The following is a 20823-nucleotide window of genomic DNA, read 5'->3' on the forward strand; positions in this document are numbered from 1 at the left end:
TGGAGAGGCACCTTGGCTAAGTCCACCTACTGGAGCTGGGGGCTGTGATTCCAGGGACAGGGCTGGCCTGTCTGAGCCCGGCACGGAGCCCACGATCCTGGCTGTGACTGAGGAGAGGAGGCAAAGAGAGATGAAGAGAGAGGGCTGAGAAAGAAAGAAGAAATGCGGATCTGCAGCTGTGAATGACAAGATGCACTGCCCACAAAGCAGAGTGAAATCAGACCTGTGCCTACCTCCCATCTACGTTCTCTGCTAAGCACGCTGGGAGAGGAGATGAACTCCAAGTGTTGAAAAAGTGCACAAAGTAATGAAAAATAACTTTAAAGGCATTCAGCACATAAAGTCTTTCAACTACATCATTGACTATGGTTTACAAGTTTATTTTCAATTTGCTGTTATGCTGAGACCAGCAGTTTGTGCTCAGAAGCAATAATTCAGCCTGCAACTCGCAACATCATCTGTGGGGCTTCCATCTGTATGGAATGTATTGTCACAGATGATCAGGTAGAGATTTATCCGATCTCTCTCAAAATGGCCAGCTAAGAGCTTTCCCCCAAAGCTGTTGCTGCTTGCTTTAGCACCTACTAAGTACTAGTTAAAAACAGTTAATGCTGTACAAAGTCAATTTTAATTGGTGGGCGGACTGAGAGGTTGAAGAACACCCGTATGGCTGAAAATTGGTTCCAGTAGAAGAAAAAGTCCCAGAATGGCCATCCTAGTAGGAAATCTAGTTCACTGCAGCCATTTTAGTCAGGGGGACTGCAGTGCCCAGTGCCACCCCCAGCCTCTGCTCTCTCTTGGGCTCCGGCCTGCATGACCCCACCTCTCCCATTTTTGCTCGATCCCAGCAGTCCTAAGCTGCAGGCCATTGAAGCCTGTGTCATCTCACATACTGACCTTTGCTTCTCCTTTCTCGCTGACTGCCTGGGGACTGGTGGGAGCGATCCACGCCTTTGCACCAGTATCAGGCTGACCCCTCCATTTGTGGATCTAGGCCTAGGTGTCTGGTACACTAGCAAATGGAAGTCATTTTCAGGTGATATTCAAATAGAGAAGGGTTTCTTTCAAAAGTGTCCATGAGTCTGTACTGAAGGACATATACATTTTTCTATTAAAATAAACATAAAATGCCTTATGGCGTATACTAATTCACAATCTAGCACGTTTTCACTTGACATTTTGTCTAGAACACAACCAAAACTCTACACTGGCAACACAGAACTACATTGTCTCACATAATTTTGTTACCTATTCAGCACACTGACAACCAGAGATCGATAAGGATGCAGAAAAATTAATCTAGAAGGCCACAACATCCATTGCGAGATGGTCCAAAATAGTGTAGAAACAGGGTGATATTAAGCACCTGCCCAAACTAAAGTATTACTGTTCAACCTTCTTCACAGCTGTGAGTCCGAGACCAGACGGAGGTGCCATACATATCCATCTATTTGAACAGTTCCATCATTTAAAGGTCATACTAAATATCCAATGGCAACCCCAAGATCCACAAACGTTGAACTTCCGGGACACAGTCTCCTAGCATCGAAACTGCGTTCAGCCTAACTCCATTACGTTTGGTGGGATAAGAGAGGAGATTGAGCTACTGCCAAATACCCAACAACTGCTGTATGGACAGCTAAAATAGAGAAACCAAAAAGAAGAACGGCAGAGGAAACATTTTAAGGATACAGTAAAGCAAAGCCTTAAACAATGCTGCATCTCAGGTGAAAACCAGGAGTCAGTTGCTGAGGACAGGTATACCTGGAATGATATCATTACTAAAGGAGCGGCTCTTTTCAAGAGAACCAGCGTGACCTAGTGAGAAACAGCATGGCCAATTGAGGAGCACTGTGGCCTACTGGAACAAGAATGGGCCTGAGAGTCGGGGGACCTGGGTTCTAATCCTAGAAGCACTTATCTAATACCAATTTTTAAAAAAAAACCTTTGTAAGGAATAACAGACAGGGAAAAGAAAGAAAACATGACCAGGCACTGCAAACATTAAATGTGAAAACACCACAGAGAACCAGCATGGACTAATTAAAACAGCATGGGCTTACGAATCAGAGGAACTGGGTTCTAATCCTGGCTTCGCCACTTGTCGACTGTGCGACCTTGGGCAACTCACGCATATTCTCTTGTGCCTTAGTTATCTCATCTGTAAAATGGGGATTAAGACTGTGAGCCCTGTGTGGCACAGGGACTGTGTCCAACCCGATCATCTTGTATCTAGCCCAGTGCATAATACAGTGCCTGGCGCATAGTGTTTCACAGATACCATTAAAAAATCTCCAAAGAACAAGGGGCTGTTCTGCTTTGTGTGTATGAAAGTCAAGATTATAGGTCCTGTATTGGCCTTCACAGCCATACATCCATTCATAGGTGAATTTCCCCCTCAGCGATGACTTCTTCGAATACTACAACTGCGTAGAGTGGCCAGAAGCTGTTGAGGAATTAGGGAATGTTTGTTTGAAGCATGAGTCTGTCTGCAAGTAGAATGTTGTGGCAGTGGAGAAATGGATTGTGTGCTGCATGTGCCCATGACACAGGAGCAGGCAAGTATTACAGTGGGTTTTTCTTAATGTGGGTCTTTCAAGAATGCAATCCCCACAGTAGGGCAAATGCTTAAAAAGTTATAGTCTAGCATCAAATTCTTATTTCAGCTGAAACTTTCAGGTCTTCCTTAAAAGTAGATACTTTAAGGGTTTCTTTCAAAATTATCCCCCAAGTCATTTTCACAGTGCAGTTGTTTGCAGGTTCACTTCAAAATAAATGTCACCCCCCCACCCCCCAAAGCCCAGGGTTCTAGACGTTAGTTGCCGGGAATGTGAGCATTTCTATTTGACATTTTGACAGAAATTTTTCTTGACTTCTAATCTGCACACTCTTTATCTGAAACTGACAGTGGGGGGGTTAAACTCTGGATGCAGTTATCAAAAAAGGCTGTGGAGTCTCTTTTCCTGGGGATTTTGAATAATGGGTTAGTTCCCCACTTCACTGGGATTTTACGCCCTATAACCTCTGGAGACCCTTTTCATTCCTGTATTTTTAGATTCCAAAGTCCTGTAATTATACTATGCATGGAAGGAGGGAAGGGAAATTTCCACCTCCTGCTAAGAAGAGAGCTAAGATGAAAACATCCAAGGGTTGTTAAGAAATTCTATTTAAGAACCATTTCTTAATTAATCACATCAAATCATAATTAAGTATCATTTATGCTAAACTTGTAAATGACAGCAAGATGTTTAAACCTATAGGCAAATAGAATGGGGGAGGGATTTGGAAGGGGAAAAGGGGAACCAGTTGACCCCAGCATCCTGCTCCAAAGAGGAATGGTCCCCTCCCTTCACTTGAACAGAGTTGACTGTGCTGGGCCAGTTGGGATGCCACTGGAATTCAGCTGAACCTAAGAGGAAAGTTCCAAAAGGTCTCATCCCACACCGATGCATCATGACTAATGCATTATGGGTGACAGGCAAGGAGTGGATTGGGTTTGGCAGTCGCACAATGGATGAGCTCAGTCTTGTTCAGTCGATCTCCTCCAGTACAGTTGGTAGAAAAACCAAATCAATACAGTTGATGCTGTAAGAGCACACAGGGGAATTGGATATAAAATTTGTAATGGAGGAGTATTATAAAACTCAAAGCTTTGGTAACTCCCCTCTCACTTCCAGATAATACCATAAAGAAAATTGCAAACTTCTGGATTTTTCTCTCTTTAACTGTTCTACAACTGCCCAAAGTCTTTAAGGACATAATCAGGCACCCAAAACATACAGGCTGCCTGGGCTTTTTTCAGAGAAAAAAAAAATATTCACAAATACCACAAGCTTCATCTAAGCAAGGGAGAAGGGAGGCTGAGAAATAAAGGACTGAATCAGTGTAAAGCTTTGGGATGCAAAACAAACAAAAAAATATGGAGCTCTGAATGGAGATTGTTTCAGAAAAATGATTTTAATTTCCAAAGAAATGCTGTAATGATAGCTTCTGTCTCCACATCAACTGGTAAAGGACAACCAAAACACTAAGAAATTCTAATAAAATTCACACAAAAAAACCTTAATGAGACACTTAAATTACACATTGAAAGAGTTGAAAGGCAAAATTGGCAGGTTTTAGTCAAAGAAAGCTCATTTCCCAGGTAAACAAAGATAAAGACTGTATGAACATGATCAAGAAAGGCAGTCTCTTCTGTAAGGAATTCCTTTGGGTGATGGGGTCACTGGAAGCCATGAATAAAGTAATAATAATAATAATAATGTTGGTATTTCTTAAGCGCTTACTATGTGCAGAGCACTGTTCTAAGTGCTGGAGTATACAGGGTAATCAGGTTGTCCCACACGAGGCTCACAGTATTAATCCCCATTTTACAGATGAGATAACTGAGGTACCGAGAAGTGACTTGTCCACAGTCACACAGCTGACAAGTGGCAAAGCCGGGATTTGAACCCATGACCTCTGACTCCCAAGCCCACGCTCATTCCACTGAACCACACTGCTTCTCAAGTACTAAAGTCTATGTGACAAAAAAAATTGGGTAACACCCAAAGAAGTCACACTAAGAAGTTTTTGGAAATCAGGACCCAGTCCTCAAAGAAATTCAGCATATCTTGCCATTCCTTCCTTTCCTTTTTTTCCCCCGTAGGCCAATACACCACAAGCCTAGGGATCTAAGGAGCAGTAGAAGGAAGAGCAGAAAGGCTCACTAAAGCTCAATCATATGCCACAATCTTCCCAATGCTTTAGAACCTGGGCATTATAAATTGGGCAGGGAGAGGCTTCTGTCTGCCCTCTCTGCTTCTGCAAAGAATGTAGTTTTGAGGAGTGAATGGGGTGAAAACTTAATTGTCATGCATTTGGAAGAGAATTGGTGGAGGGAAAGTGAAGGCAGCATGCCGTTTCTAGGCACTTAGATGGGAATGGCTGCAGGAAGGTGGCTAGACTCAAATCAACCAATCAATCCATCAATGGTGTTTTTGAGTGCTAGTTGTGTGCAGAATGCTGCCCTAATACCATTACTGCTTCTGTATGCTTTAAAGGCTCTAGAGGATGCAGAAAATATCTTTCCAGTCTCAGACACACATTTAGAGGCGTCCAAGAGATAAAGCAGCCCTAAAGCCTATGAGTTTCTTCCTGTTGCGAAAGATACTCCCAATTCTGGGCCAAAAAACAGAATGATGGCAAACTGGTCCTGACCACTGGGCCATCCTTTGGACTGAAGTGGACCCGCCAGGCTGCTGGATAATGGCATCACTGCCATTCCCAGACAATGTATTTGTCACACGATCAGTAGTCTAAGATCTGCATTCATTTGCTGCAGACACCACAGCATGCCTTTCTACTGCTAATACTGTGTCCGTGAACTTTATCTGGGACTAAATACATTTCTCTCCTCACAGCTGAGCTTCGGTAATTGGTTTTTGCAGCGAGAATGGGCCGTGGAGGAAAAGGGACCATTCCCTCTGAGTGCTTTGAAATGTTCTGAAATGGATGGCTGCAGATGGGAAAGGCCAGCAGGCAGATCCCAGCCTTGGTTTGGCTAAGACCAAGGTCCATTCCCCCAGGGTGGCAGCTGGGGGCTGTGGTGGGACTAGCAGGGCTCTTGGGAAGCAGGGGAGAAGAGCAGCAAGGGCAGCTGAGGAGAAGAAGTGGTCAGAGAGAACTTCACCCTGACACTACATTTTACAGCTATCTTGGGTGGGTTTTCAACCAAATCAATCAATCCCCTTTATTGAGTACTTACTCTGTGCACAACACTATAGTAAGCACTTGGGAAAGTCTGGTACAGTAGAGTTGGTAGACACAATTCCTGCTTTCGAGGAGTTTACAATCCTGACCTGAACTGGGATTAGAGTTTTCCCTTCAAATCCTCAACAAGTCCCAGTGGCCCAGCTTCATCACTCTGCAAAAATAACACTGAGGGCAAGGGAGTTGTCATCATGTTTGCTATGAAAAAGAAAATTTGTGCTCATTAGATAATTGGGTGTGAACCAACCGAACAAGAAACACCGTCTGCTCCAACTCCGAGGGCCCGGACACATAGATTAGACTTGGTGATTAGGAGGGAGTAACTCTAGTCACAACAGTCTTCTTTCAAGAGCCCACTTCATCACAAGCTCAAACAAGCCCTTCCTTCGCAAACTAAAGTGAGACGGAAACTAAATCCACCTACTCTCTATCACCGGATGCAGGGGGTCTGAATTCATAATCGTTCTTTGAACTATAGAAGCTAAATAGAGTGGATTCAATGAACTATAAGAAGCTCCAGGATCCAGAGTCTAGCCCAAAGGTCAAACTTCATGACTGGCCTTCCACACTCCCTTCTGAATGGAATGTGGAATGGGTACAGAGAAATGATAAGGTGACACAGTCCCCCTGCTCAAGAGACGCCTGGGCTTGGAAGCAGGTTTCTCCTTGCTTTCAGCTAGTGATACATTTCATCTGGATGGATTTCTTTACTGTTCCAGACCCAGCTCAGACTAGACCACCCAACTCTCCCCAAAAGACACAAGACCCGTTATTTTGTCCAATCTCAACACCTCCCACTCCAGGAACTCCAGAGAGCCACTAGTTGGCTCACTTGCCTAAATAATGGGCAAGGCGAAGGAAGGAAATCCCTGATTATTCCCCCATTCACACCCACCTTCACCCGTGTGCTAAGGCACACAAAGGTTGGCACCATGGATATGAAGAGACAAAAGGAGAGACACAGTGCCTTAGGGTGGAGAGGAACTTCCACAGTTATTAGAAAACAATGATAATCACTGCGGACTAGAGGATAGAGCATGAGTCTAGGAGTCAGAAGGACCTTGGTTATAATCCTGGTTCTACCACGTGACTGCTGTGTGGCTGTGGTAAGTCACTTAACTTCTTTTTTTGCTTCAGTTACCTCATCAGTAAAATGGGGATTAAGACTGAGAGACCCTTGTGGGACATGAACTGTGTCCAACCTGATTTGCCTCTACCTCAGAACTTAGTATGGTGCCTGGTACATAGTAAGTGCTTAACAAACACCACTTAAAAAAGAGCAAAATTCCTTTTTTTCACCATCTTGGGATCAGGGAATCAAGTAACTAGGCCTCACCTCTGACCGTGTGGCATTTAATCATTCTTTGCAGCAAAATGAATGTCCTCCGTTGGTTTCTTAAAACCAAGGCTAAAGCTTTATATCAGAAGATGAAGGGCCTTAAGTAAACTTTTCACTTGGCTTGCTGAGAAAACCAGTCTTCCTTGCTATGATTAATGTTTTCCACTTTGGGCAGATATGCTCCTGGAGAAAGCCTTCTTATATGGCACAAATTCAGTGAATATATTTTAAGTATAGGATGACTGATGGGCTATATTGTTAAAGACAGGTATCAGAGAATGACTTATCTGGGGTGGGGTTTTTTGGTTTGGGTTGGTGTATTTTTTGGTCCTCACGCTCATTATTTGAATTGTATTCTAACTATGAGCCTGGGGATAAACACAGGGGCTGCAACTTACTAAACCACTCATTTATTTTTGTCGGAATATTGTGCATGGCACATACTGATCTATTAGTACCTGTCTTCACCCTGTCAACTAAGCACTCTCAGAAGAAGTGTCCTTTTAACTTTTACTACATATAAACTCATGCTTAAAATGCTTATTCCTACTGCAATTTAGGAATTGTCATTCTCCAATTAATAATACTCTTTAGCTAGGAAGCTTCCTACATGCTTCTTTAGAAAATTATAATCCATCATTAAAAATGCTTACACACAGTAAATTAGGGCAGTTAAAAGGCATAACTGCAGATTGAGCTCTTGAATATTGAATGTTTCATTCTATTTTCCAATCTGCTAGCCAATCAAAACACATCAGCTCTGAAGAAGCAGCTTTCACTCTCATAACAACTACAAGGCCCGATATCCCTTGGGAGCTGCATCGTCTAAGACAACAATGAAGTAGGATGCCAGTCCAGTTTCAGCCCAACCCTTTAGATTGATCAGTTGTAGTAGCTGCTTCACCCTGACCCTTCCCCAGGCTCCTGATCTTATTGATTTCAGCACAGGATCTGGACTGGTTCCAAGTTTACTATCAATCAATCCTAAACCTTCCTGTGCCCTAGGGGTAATTCCCGGTTGCTTCTTGGTTTTTCTTGGGAAACAGAGAAGATTCGGAAGATCCAGGCTGACCCCTAGGGAACTGAGACTGGTTTAGGGCTATCTTTTCTTAAGCGTAGTTTTGGGTAACTGTTAAACACTTATTATTAGCACTGTTCTAAGCATTGGGGTGGATACAATTGATCGGGATGGCCACAGACCCTGAATCACAAGGGGCTCAACAGTCTTAATCCCCATTTTTCAGTAACTGAGCCCCAGAAAAGTTAAGTGACTTGCCCAGGTCACACAGACGTCAAGTGGCGGAGTCGGAATTAGAACCCAGGTCCTTCAGACTCCCAGACCTATGCTCTATCTACATGACTCCCCACTCCTCAAAAACCACCACTGTTTGCTCATTTTTCTTCATATCAAGCAGAAACTTCTGACCATTGTCTTCAAGGTGTTTATTCAGTTCTCCACTCCACTGCTTCCACTACTTCCCAGTTCTAACTCTTCACTTCCCTCAGAGCCACCTAGTCGCTCAGCCTCATTCTCGTCTCTCTCTCTCTCTGCCAATCTCTTGCTCACGCCTTCCCCTCCCTCTTCTCGTAATAATAATAATTATAATAATAGAGGTATTTGCTAAGAGCTTACTATGTTCCCAGTGCTGGGGTAGATACAAGAAATACGGATGGGACACAGTCTCTGTCCCACATGGGGCTCACACCTGGAAGACTACTGCTCTCCCCAACTTCAAAGCCCTTCTGAAATCACATCTCCTGGAGGTTTTCTGTGATTAATTCTCAACTCCCCATCATACTTTCCCTCAACCTGACAGTTCAACACTTCCACATCACTGAAATGCTTGGGTCCTGGTTATCCCTCCAACTCCCAGTAGCACTTATGCACGTATCCTTAAACTCTGTTGCTCCCTCCTACTTGTAACTTACCTTAATGACTGTCTGTCACAACTAGATTCTACAGGGGCCTACTAACTCTACTGTACTCTCCCAAGCACTTAGTACAGTCCTCGGTAGAGAGTAAATGCTCAGTAGCTACTATCGATTGATCAATCTCGGGCTAAACTATTGCTGTTGTAGGGTGAAATGAGATCTCAGACCTTCCAAGGGAGACTCTAGATCCCTCCTCCTAAGGCTGTGAATACTGAAGGTTACCAGCTAGAAATAGTCCAATCTCAGGAATGTTGCAAGTCGTTGGCTGTTTAACTTGTGGTTGATCATGGCATTTATCATGGTGGAAAGCTATGCTGCAGTCCAACTGACTGTCCCATGGACAGTAAGACAAGGTCTGTTCCTTCAACTTTATTTTTTCTTATTGAAAGGGATCAATGGACAACCTAATATTCTCGATTTCCCAGCTAGCCATATATCTACCTATGCCCTCCTGCCTCTTGCCTCTTTGACTGTAAACCCTTGTAGGACAGGGTCTGTGTCGACTCTGATTCTCTGATTTTCGATTAAAAAAAGCTTATAGATTTGAGAAATACCTCCTTGGTGAATTACAATTACTTTCTTTTCTTAACACATTAAACCTTTTTGCGTTATTGGTCTTTCTGAGCTGGAATAAAAGAACTTTCATTCATAAACTTTGAATTAGACACTAAAAAAGGGAAATGAAGGGAATTTTGGGCAGAAAAATAAATCTTGTGGCATCTTCTCTTTGTGTTTAGCCAAAAGCCATGTTAACATGATTAACTGATTGACTGATCGAATGACTAACATCTCTGCTCTTGACAGCCTTAGCACCACTTTCTTCCTATTTCACTGATGGTGATCCCAGAACACCAGATTCAACCTGCCTTGGCCTGAAGAACAGAAGCAGCATGACCTAGCAGATAGAGCACGGGACTGGGAGTCAGAAGGACCTGGGACTGCTGTGTGACCTTGGACAAATCACTTCACTTCTCAGTGCCTCAGCTACCTTCTCTGTATAATAGGGATAAATACCGTTAGATCCATGTGGGACATGAACTGTGTCCCACCTGATTACCTTGTTACTATGCCAGTGCTTAGAACAGTGCCTGGCATATAGTAAGAAAGTAGCAAATACCATTAAAAAAAAAAAATCTGCTACTTTATTTCTAGACCACAATCCTGCCTCCTGATTCTGAAGAAATCTGTTTTTCAAGTCTCCCGGCACGATAAAAGGAATCATTGAGTTTTCTGATATTAAAGAAGGGTCTCGATCTATGAGCGGCTAATATACGAAGAGCTTCAACACCCACAAAACTATGCGAGTGAACCGCCTTCCTAAACCCACACTTGTCCCAACACTGCACTGATCCCTGGCTGTTTTCCTGAAGTTTGAGTTTGACTCTTTGATTGGCTTTCAGCTTTCAAGATGCCTTTGAAAGATGGTTTGATTGTGAAAGCAGCTGGACAATCACCAACCTAACTATAACAAAACAGTCATAAAGTGGGTTTTATGCCTGCTGTAATCCTGGATTTATTCGTGGCGACTAGTAAAGGGACCATCACAACACATGTCCATTAAATCTGACTCTTTAATCTGCCGGACTGCAGTGAAATGAGAACCATTTTCACTGCTGCAAGAGACTGAAACCTTCTCTGACCACCTGTCAGAGCCCTCATAGAGAAGTCTCTGAATCAGAAGTTCAGCACTCCCTCTCCCCTGCACTTCACAAACCAGTTCCTGGTGAAGCACAAGGCTGGAGGCTAGAACACTGTGACCTCCAGATGTGGTAGGGTTATGCAGGGAAATCACTGGGGCTAAATAAGCTCTGATGGAAATGATCGTGGCTGACAGGGTTCATTGCTATGAAAATGTGACACCGCCATCCTTAGGACCCCTGGATTCCAAGCCTGCCCAGCCCTTGTAGAATGAGGAGCCTGAAGCCCACAGATGGACAGACTGGTGAGCAGGCTGAGTGCCAGTCTGCACTTGCTTGCTTTCTACAGAGACAGTGCCTCTCTCCTGGGGCTACAGGTTTGAAAGCAAACTGGGTAAGAAATCCAGTCAGTATGACCCTAGAGTCAGCCTTGTTTCTAAATGGCATTAAATAAAATGACAGCTAGCCTTCAATCTTCCATACTATCCCTCCTCTGCCCCCCAGATGAACTGGTCACTAATCCCCATTGCCATCTTGAACCAAAGGCAGCTTCTGTTACTGTGAAGCTGTGCCGGATGCAGAGGGATCCTTTCGATTCTGCTGGTCACAGCTCTCCACCATTCCTCCATTCTCAGTCACTCACCTCAAGTTCACCTCCACAGGCTTCTGACCACTCTTGCTGATCCATCTTCCTCCTGACCCAGCCCATCAGGCACATGACAGCAAAGTTCATCTTCATGTTGGTTCAATCATGTCACTCTCCTATAGAGAACCAATCAGTCAATCAGATGACAATTTTGAGTGCCCAGTGTGTGCAGAGCATTGAACTAAGTTTGGGGGAGAGTGTGATCCTCAGGGGATCACAGTTGCCTTATGGATCAAGCCAAGTCTTAGTCCCAGGATTCAGGGCTCTCTATTCTCTGTCACCCCACCCCTGCCTCCCTCCACCTGCCTCTCCGTACTTGTTCCTGCCGTGGATTCAACCCGATACTATGCTCAGGAAAAAAAGAAACAGGCAATCACTGAGGATGTTTGAGCAGATACTTGCAAATGATGAGAGTTGTTTTCCTGTAGGAGAGACTGAAAAAGGGTTAGGCTTGAGGCAGGGAGGCCAGTATGGAGTCTGTGACAAAAATGCTGCTGAGAGGTGTTGAGGGAATTAATTGGGGTGGTGACCGAATCTGGAAAATATGAAGGAAAACCAGCAGGACTTGGAAGGCAAATGACGGACAGGAATCAAATGGAAACCAAAGCTGCCAAATTTGAGGCTAGGGAGGAGGATGATACTGTTGATTGTCTTGTCCTATGCTGTTGAGTCGTCTCTGACCCATAACGACTCCATGGACACATGGAGAAGCAGTATAACACAGTGGATAGAGCACAGGCCTGGGAATCAGAAGGTCATGAGTTCTAATCCCCACTTCACCACTTGTCTGTTACGTGGCCTTGGCAAGTAACTTAACTTCTCTGGGCCTCAATTACCTCATCTGTAAAATGAGGATTAAGACAGGAGTCCCAGGAGAGACAGGGATTGTGTCCAAATCAATTTGCTGGCACCCACCCCAGCGATTAGTACAGTGCATGGCACGTGGTAAGCGCTTAACAAAATACCACAGTTATCTCCCTCAGAATGCCCCACCTCCATCTGCAATTGTTTTGGTAGTGTATCCATAGAGTTTCTTGATAAAAATACATAAGTGGCTTACCATTGCCTCCTTCTGCACAGTAAACTTGAGTCTCTGCCCTCGACTGTGTCGACTGTCTCCCATGCTGCTGCTGCCCAGCACAGGAGAGTTTTTGATTTGTAGCAGATTGCCTTCCACTTGCTAGCCACTGCCCAAGCTAGGAATGGAATGGGTCTCTCTCTGCTTGACTCTGCCTCGTGTAGCCAAGACTGGTGGAGTACTAGAAACTCACCAGGTACAAGCCTTAGAGGGTATATATTGTGGATAGTGATGGGAAAATTAAGAAAGAAATGTGATTAAGAACAAATAATATTTGTGGTACTTGTTAATAAGTGTTTACTATGTGCCAAGCACTATATTAAATGCTGGGGTAGATACATGTAATCAGGTTGAACGCAGTCCCTGTCCCACAAAGGGCTCACAGTCTAAGCAAGAGAAAGAACAGGCATTTAATCCTCATTTTACTGATGAGGCACAGAGAAGTTAAGCTACTTGCCCAAAATTACCCCGCAGGCATATGGCAGAGCGGCAATTAGAACCCAGGTCCTCCTATCTCCCGGTCCTGTTTTTCTCACTAGGCCACACTAGAAGATAAGTTCAATTTTCCCATATGAAGTTCGAAGAGCCAGTGCCACATTCATGGGTGATGGCTTGGAGTCGGGAGGAAATGTAAGACTGTACTGCAGATGAGAGGAAATGGCTGAAGAGGTAAATTTGGGAGTCTTCCATAGTAACTAAAACTTTGAGATCAATGAGCTCTTCATGAGAATGAGGGAAAAGAGTAGAAAATCCTGAAGAGAATCATGCAGGGCACCCTCAATTAAGGGTGAGGGAGGATGCAGAGGAGTCAAGGAAATCATTCTAGGGCACAGAATAGAAATACAGAACTCAGCAAGTTATACATAAGATCTATGACTAGAATCTAATCAGCTCCTCAACCAACAGTGGTTTGATCCCTCCCATTTCCAACACTAATTAGCCATCCACCCACCCATCCATCCTTCCCATCCAGGAACCCCACGCCTGCCTCCATTTCGTGTTACAGGATGTACCATTATCTGATCATTATCTGATCAGGCCAACAAACCTGGGCCACAGCTGCTTAAAATGACCACCACCTTCCACCATGAAATCTGTTCTTCTGAAATGTGACATCTCTCCTGACTCCAGCACCAGACAGACCCCAATTTCCTCAGTTTCTTCCTTTCACATCCGTAGAAATTTTCCACTTTCTGTCTGTCTTGACTAGGGCTCAAATGGCTTCCAGGAAACCACCAATGGAAAATCTCCCTCTGGGGAACCTTCCCAGAACCAGCTAGTCCCAGGAAATGGCTCTGTTGCCAACATCCATTCAGCTCCAGCTGGCTGGGGTGGAAGGCAGTCATCATCCTGCAAAGTGGTCAGTCTGTGAGCCTGGTCAGCTGGGGTTCCTAAGCAAGAGCTGGGGATCTAACCACCTGCCTGGGCTAGGGGCAAACAAATCAGCCTTTTTTGCTCAGGTCACCTTAAAGGCGAATTGCTTCAGGAGGCACTGGTAAGGTAGGTCTACAACAGTTTCAGTTATTACCACTGGGCCAGATGTCAGTTTCTCTCACTTGTGAGTCTCTAATTGCAACTGGGCAGGTTAGTTAATGAACCAGCCAGTCATCAGCCCTTCATTTTGTAGACTTAAGGCATGTTTGACAGAGGGACAGCCGTTGTGTCCAAACAAGGAGCTGATCTTGTTAATATGAGGATTGTATTACACAAGCACCAGATCATGAACAACCACAAGCAGTTCCAGTACAACTTTTAGAAATTTCATTAGGATGAACTCCTGCTTCAGGATTTTATAATCTAATGTGAACTAGATTCTAAATTCCTTGGGGTCACATGCCTTCTACCTATACCAAACTCTCCAAATGCTTAATTCAGAGAGGGACAGAGGGAAGGACAGAGAATGAGAGGCACAGAGCTGAGAGATGGGAGGAGGCCAGAGAGTGAGGGAAGAAGGGAAGGCCAGAGATCAGGATGGGCAGAAACAGGGAAAGGAAGGCCAGAGAGAGACAGTGACAGGGGAAAGGAAGGCCAGAAGGAGAAAGGGGAAAGAAAGGCCAGAAGAAGTCAAGGGAGAGAAAGGCCAGAAGAAGACAAGGGAATGAAAGGCCAGAAGAAGACAGGGGAAAGGAAGGCCAGAAGACAGAGGAAAGTAAGGCTAGAAGACAGGGGAAAGGAAGGCCAGTCAGAGGGAAGGTAGGGCAGAGAAGTAGAAGTACAGAGAGAGATGTAAGGAAAAAAAAGGGAGTGGAAGGATAAGGAGGGAGGAAAGTATGAAGAGACAAGAAAGGAAGGACAGAGATACAGATGGACAGAAAGAGACAGATGAACAGAAAGAGGCAGGTGGACAGAAAGCAACAGATGGACAGAGAAAGATGGCAAGACAGATGGACAGAGAAAGATGGCAAAGAGAGACAGAAGGAAGGCCAGAGGGAGGTAAGGATAGTGGAAATAGTGAAGGAAGGACAGTGATAGGGAAGGAAGGAAGAGAGGCAGAAGGACAAAGAGAGGACAGAGATGGAGGGGGCAGAGAAGAGATAGACGGAAGGACAGAAGAAGGGAATGAGAGACAGAGAGAGAATGGGAAGAGAGTGTAGGACAGAGAGAGACAGGACAGAGAGACTCAGAAAGTCAGAGAGACAGATGGACAGAAAGAAATGGAAGGACAGAGGGAGGGAAGAATAGAGGGAATAGTGACGGAAAGACAAAGGGATGAAAAGAGGGAAGGAAGGACAAAGAGGAAGGTAGACAGAGGGTGCAGAGAGAGATGAAAGGAAGGTCATAGGAAGGGTAGGAAGGACAGAAAAAGGGAAGAAGGACAGAGAAGAATGGAAAAAGAGAAGGAAGGACAGAGAGATGGAAGGAAGGAGAGAGGGAGAAAAGGAAAGACGAGTGAAGGAAAGACGAACAGAGGTAAAGATGGACAGAGGGAAGGGCAGAGGGATGGAAGGAAGAGCAGAAAAAGAGAAGGAAGGACAGAGGAACTGAAAGCAGGACAGAAAAACAGAAGGAAGAACAGAGGGAAGGAAGGAATGACAGAGGGAATGAAAGACAAAGGAATAGAAGGAAGGGCAGAGCAAAGGAGGGAAAGGCAAAGGGAAGGACAGAGGGAAGGAGGGAGGGGGGAAGGAAGGAAGGAAAGGAAGGAAAGAAAGGAAGGAAGGAAGGATAGATAGCAGAGTGAAGGAATGACAATAAAGGAGTGAAGGCTGAACAGAGAGAGAGGGAAGGAAGGCCAGAGATGGAAGGAAGGATATAGACTGAAGGCAGGACAGAAAGAGGGAAAGAAAGACAAGGAGAAGGAAAGAAGAAAGGACAGAGAGAGGACTAAGATGCAAAGTGATACAGGAGAAAAAAGAGGGAGGAAGTGAAGACAGAAAGAGGGAATGAAGGCCAGAGAGAGACAGGAAAGGAAGAAAGAACTGACAAAAAGAAGGACAAATGAAGGGAAAGCACAAAGAAAGAGGAAGAAGAAAGGAAAGAGGGAAGAGAAGAGAGAGAAAAAGTGACGGTATATAAAAAGGGAAGTACACAGCGAGTAAGAGGGAAGGAGAAAGAGAGGGTGGAAGCAAATGGAGAGAGAAACAAGGATGGATAGGGAAGAAAGAAGAAAGGACAGGCAGGAATGGAATAAGGAATTGAGGGCGAGAAGGATGGAGAAGTTGATCAAAAGGCAGGACAGGAGGACACAGAGAGAAGGAAAGAGATAGGGAGAGGTATATGGAGAAGGAAGGAAAAAGGAAGTATAGAGCAAAAGAGGGAAGAAAGGACAGAGGAATGGAGGAAAGGAACAGAGAAAGGGAAGAAAGGGCAGAGAAATGGAGGAAAGATAGACAGAAAGAAGGGTGAAAGGGGCAGAGAGAAGGGGGAAGGGACAGAGAGAAGAGGGAAGGGGCAGAGAGAAGGGGGAAGGGACAGAGAGAAGAGGGAAAGGACAGAGAGAAAGGGGGAAGGACAGAGAGAAAGGGGAAAGGACAGAGAGAAAGGGGAAGGGGCAGAGAGAAGGGAAAAGGACTGGGAGAAGGTGGAAAGGATAGAAAGAGTAGGTAAAAAGGACAGAGAGGAAGAGAGGGAAGAACAGAGAAAAAGGGACAGGGTAAAGGACAGAGAGGGGTGAAGGGACGGAGAAGGGGGAACATACAAAGGAGGGGGAAGAGACAAGAGGGCAGAGAAGGGGAGATGGAGCAAGTGAAAGAGAAATGGGCAGGTGGGGAAATACGGAGAAAACCAAGGGCTTTGAGGGAGGAACAGAGACACGCAGAGAGAGACGAAGACAGAGGGGCAGTGCTGGAGAAAGAGAGAGAGAGAAAGGGAGGAGGGACTGAGAGGAAGGTAGAAAGAGACCATTATTTTAGTACATCAGAGAAAGTTACATGACCTTTCCAAAAGCCAAAGGGAGGTCTACTCTGTCAAGTCCACAATGTTGTGTGTCAGCATGACAATTTTATTGCTGCTCTGGTAGCTCAGTCTCTCTCCATGAACTGGTATGTGATGGAAAGGAGTTTTTCTAACAGAGAACATACAACAGATAGATTTGATCCATAGGCTGTCTGAACACTGAATAAATTTAACTTTCACCCTGTACTAAAACCAATTTTAGTATTACTGTTATACTCTGTGAGTCTACATTTCCTCTTCCAGGCACACTTAGAAAAATTAATTGTGGCCTTTTAAGGAGTGCATTCTAAAAACTACTCTGAAAATTATACAGATACTTCCTAAATGAAAAAGACTCAAAAACCAGTATCTTTGTGCAATACACTTTTATTTTCCTTTTTACCTTTGCAGTCATCTTTGAGTAATCGTGTAAACAATAGAATGGAATGAAATTACATTAAGTTGTAGGCAAATGGCTCTAGAACACCTCAACAATTATGACAAGGCAATTATAAATAACTTTTCTTAGTAATATATATTTGCTGTTGTAAAGTACATTAAAGAGCTGCCATTTATCTAGGATTAGCTAGGAAGGAGCAATGGTCTGATCCATAGGAGCTACTTCCTTTAAAATATAGTCCAAGTTTGAGAATCTAAGGTTTTTATTTCCATAATATATATATATACACACACACATATATATATATATATATCACAGGTTAAGCAGAGGACTACCTGGGTCAAAAGTGTGTCTTTAAAATCTAGCAACAATTTACCTTTTTGTCATTGCACAAAGCCCTTTCTACTATTTTCATTCATCCTTGGTATTTTGCAGAATTTCAAGTAAAGCTCTGATTCAGGTGGTGTTTTTTCTTCAAGTTTTATCATCTTTAGAGACACAAGACCTATCACTTAAAGGAGAAGCCAAATCAGAGATGGGCACAGTTAGCAGCCTAGCTTAATGGCAACATTTTATAGTATTATAACTTGTAGACACCCCACCACCCCCACCTTCCCTCCCTCCCCCCCCAAAAAAAACAAAGCAAAATTTAGGCCAAAAGTGTGTACTCCATCTTATGCAAATGGAAGTTCTAGAACTGAGACTATTCTACCGATAGGCAGCCTCAGGCACATTCTTAATATTAATGTCTGCAAGGCACCTCCCACACCCTAGAGACGATCAGATTGTGGATTTTTTTTTTTTAAGACAAACTGACATAATGATCTTCCTAATTCCTAATTATGTCATTTCAAAAACTAGAAATTACAAATACTCCAAAGATATACCTGAAACTTTTTGTTTAAATAACAGGAGATTACCTGCAAATAGCATATAATCAAACTGTTTTTTGTTGTTGTTTCCTTATAGGGAAGATGTGTAATGCATAAATATATGAAAAATAAAATTCACAGTCAGTTTTAAAACTAGAATTCAAGTTTGGCTAATAAATCTTAATTTGTATAAGTATATTAACTCCTAAATACAACATAAAAGAGGCAGTATTGTCAGATGTACAATTAAAGTATTATCACAGAAATTTTTACAATGAAAGAAGAAATTCGTTTCTGATAGAAAATTCCATTTTAACCAATAAATAGAACCACCTGAGTGCATTTCCAAATTCTTTTCACTTAGGGCAAATCCAGATTGGTTCGTAACAACATTAAATAGCTTTTGGAAAAGTTAGCAGCAGTGCCGCAGCTGTGGAGCTTGCTTGTTCGTACTTGGTGAATTGCTAGAGAATGAAGCAGAACTCAGTGTGGGTGCTCTTTTTAATTCTTTTTTTTCACTTCTCATCTTAGCTGGCCTCTTCACAATCTTCCAATTCTGCTGGGGTGAGGGGAAAGAGTCGGGGGCGGAGAGGTCGGGGAAAGACTCGGTCTCGGCCATCAGCTGACACTCAACTGAGCAAACCCAATCAGTTTCACCTCATCTGGGATTTCTGAAGCATCACAGCCGGAGGCCTGTAAGACGGAGAGACAGTATGAATGCTTACCCAAAGAAAAAAAAAAAAGGTCCCCAACTAAACATTCGACTGCAGATAAACATCGGACTGCCTCCATACAAGGCTGGAGGCGAAGAAGCATTACGCAGGAAGCCAGGGTCTAGAAATGAGATGTGGTCTGACCTGCAGCCTCTCCAGCAACCAATTTTGTGGCCAATAAACAGGCTACCAACTTTCTCCGTAAACACACAAGGAAACATTGTGGTCTAGTGGATAGAGGACAGGCATGAAAGTCAGAAGGATCTGGGCTGTAATCCTGGCTCTGCCAGTTGTCTGCTATGTGACCTTGGGCAAGTCGCTTCACTTCTCTGAGCTTCAATTACCTTATCTGTAAAATGGGAATGAAGACTGTGAGTCCCATGTGGGTCAGGGATTATGTCCACCCTGAGTAATCTGTACCTCTGTGCCCAGTACAACTCCTGGAACATAGTAAGCACTTAACAAATACCATTAAGAAAACCCCCACATGTCTCCCATTTAAAGACTTTTGCTACAAAGGGGAGAGTGGAACCATTTAATTAAACAGAGGACCTCCCGATGGGCTGTGTGCACAGTGTAATTTCGTTTGAGTACAAAGCAACCCCTAAATGAATAATCCAGATGTGACTACCCCAAATTAAGAGGCTCATTCTCAACCAAGTAATATTTTAACCAAAATAGATCATTTCCATCTTGAAAATAATCCACAGCAGAATTTCACTTGGAATACCTTAGTTGTTCTACACCTTAAAATCAGCTCCAGAAATAGTGTATCCAACTGCTGACTATATTTTCTTTCCTGAAAAGGCTGCGGAGACTGGGAATGTACTGCAGCCTCAAGACTAATCAACTGATTTCTAAATGGTCTTAATTTTGTTCCCAATGTTTGCCTGCCTGCCTGCCTCTCTCTCTCTCCCCGCCCGCCCCCCACCTCCCAATCAATTCAACACCTTTTTCAGCTACTCTTTCCCTCCATTTGTTCCTTAAGTCAGAGAAGGTCACCACAGAATACAGGAGTAAACTATTCTGATGAATAGTGGGGAACAGAAAGTTGCACATCAAAAGCACCACAGCCCCCAGCAAACTACTGTCACAAGAACCTAAGGAAAAGAGCCCTTAATCCTCCTCTGAACTCAAACTCTTATCTGTAAGCCCCCTCTAGACTGTAAGTGTGTGGTGGGCAGGAAACATGTCTACAAACACTGTCATACTGTATTTTCCCAAGCGCTTAATACAGTGCTCTGCACACAATAAGTGCTCTATAAATACGATTGATCTAGACTGTAAGCTACTTGTGTGCAGGGAATGTGTCTACCAACTCTTTTGCAAGGTACTCTCCTAAGCACCTAAATCAGTGCTCTGCACACAGTAAGTGCTCAATAAATACCACTGATTGATCTCAATGAACCTTAGCAATACATAGTTACTGCAGAACTTGGACTGTTTAGTAAAAGAAACCCTGCCCACCAAACAATGTCCCCAACAGGATAACGCTTCACTTTTTCCCACCTAAAGCCATTTTCACTTGGAAGTTGCCAAAATTGCCACACCAGATGATTAATTCTATAGAGTCCTCGAGTTTTTTTTACATAATGAAATGAAAGAGTGGCTGTGGGGGTTTTCTTCTCAGGCCAACCTGGACACAGCTGTGGGGTCTTTCTTGCTCATTTTTTTAGTGTTGGCCCCCACATTTCCCCAATTTCACCTTGTTCCCTGACTTGCAGATGGAGAATACATTGAATTATAGCCACAGATGTAATGTTTGTTCCATAGCGTTTCAAAGGCAACCTTTCTCCAGAAGTACCGTAATGGGTTCCGGTTCTATCTTGGAAATGGCCACATCAATACAAGAAGAAAGAAGTCACAGGGATGGGATACGAAGCAGGGACAGTAAAGATTAAGTGACCTGAAAATCCATAAAGGATAAAAAGATTGCTCTCCTCCCACTGAAAAGGGGCTGCTGCCCGCCCAGTCCATGGGGCTTCCCCTTCTCCTGTAAGCAGCTGGTCTGGGCTACCCAGCATCACCCATCACAGGCCAAACAGGGCTACAGGCAAAGAGAGGGTGACAGCCCCTCATGA

At 43.9% G+C, this 20823-nt stretch overlaps 1 protein-coding gene, 1 long non-coding RNA gene and 1 other non-coding gene across 3 annotated transcripts in view; all 3 read right to left on the reverse strand.

The window, feature by feature from the left end:
- Positions 1 to 11728, reverse strand: part of LOC103171019 — a 32943-nt gene extending 21215 nt beyond the window's left edge. Inside the window, exons 1-2 of the long non-coding RNA XR_486544.3 lie at positions 11622 to 11728; positions 11303 to 11421 (exon numbers count right to left, since the gene is read on the reverse strand). This is a non-coding gene — a long non-coding RNA (uncharacterized LOC103171019). The remainder of the gene's footprint in view (positions 1 to 11302; positions 11422 to 11621) is intronic.
- Positions 11729 to 12459: 731 nt separating this feature from the next.
- On the reverse strand, positions 12460 to 12597 carry LOC114814412. The gene has a single exon (XR_003762210.1). It is a non-coding gene; the product is annotated as a small nucleolar RNA SNORA7 (small nucleolar RNA).
- Positions 12598 to 17785: 5188 nt separating this feature from the next.
- The window catches only part of STK39 (serine/threonine kinase 39), a 213715-nt gene continuing 210677 nt past the window's right edge, over positions 17786 to 20823 (reverse strand). The window contains 1 exon segment of the mRNA XM_016228175.3: positions 17786 to 18722. Within this exon segment, the coding sequence (XP_016083661.1) occupies positions 18648 to 18722 (75 nt within the window). The 3' untranslated portion in view covers positions 17786 to 18647.

Source organism: Ornithorhynchus anatinus, chromosome 9, assembly GCF_004115215.2.
Source record: "Ornithorhynchus anatinus isolate Pmale09 chromosome 9, mOrnAna1.pri.v4, whole genome shotgun sequence".
NCBI lineage: Eukaryota > Metazoa > Chordata > Mammalia > Monotremata > Ornithorhynchidae > Ornithorhynchus > Ornithorhynchus anatinus.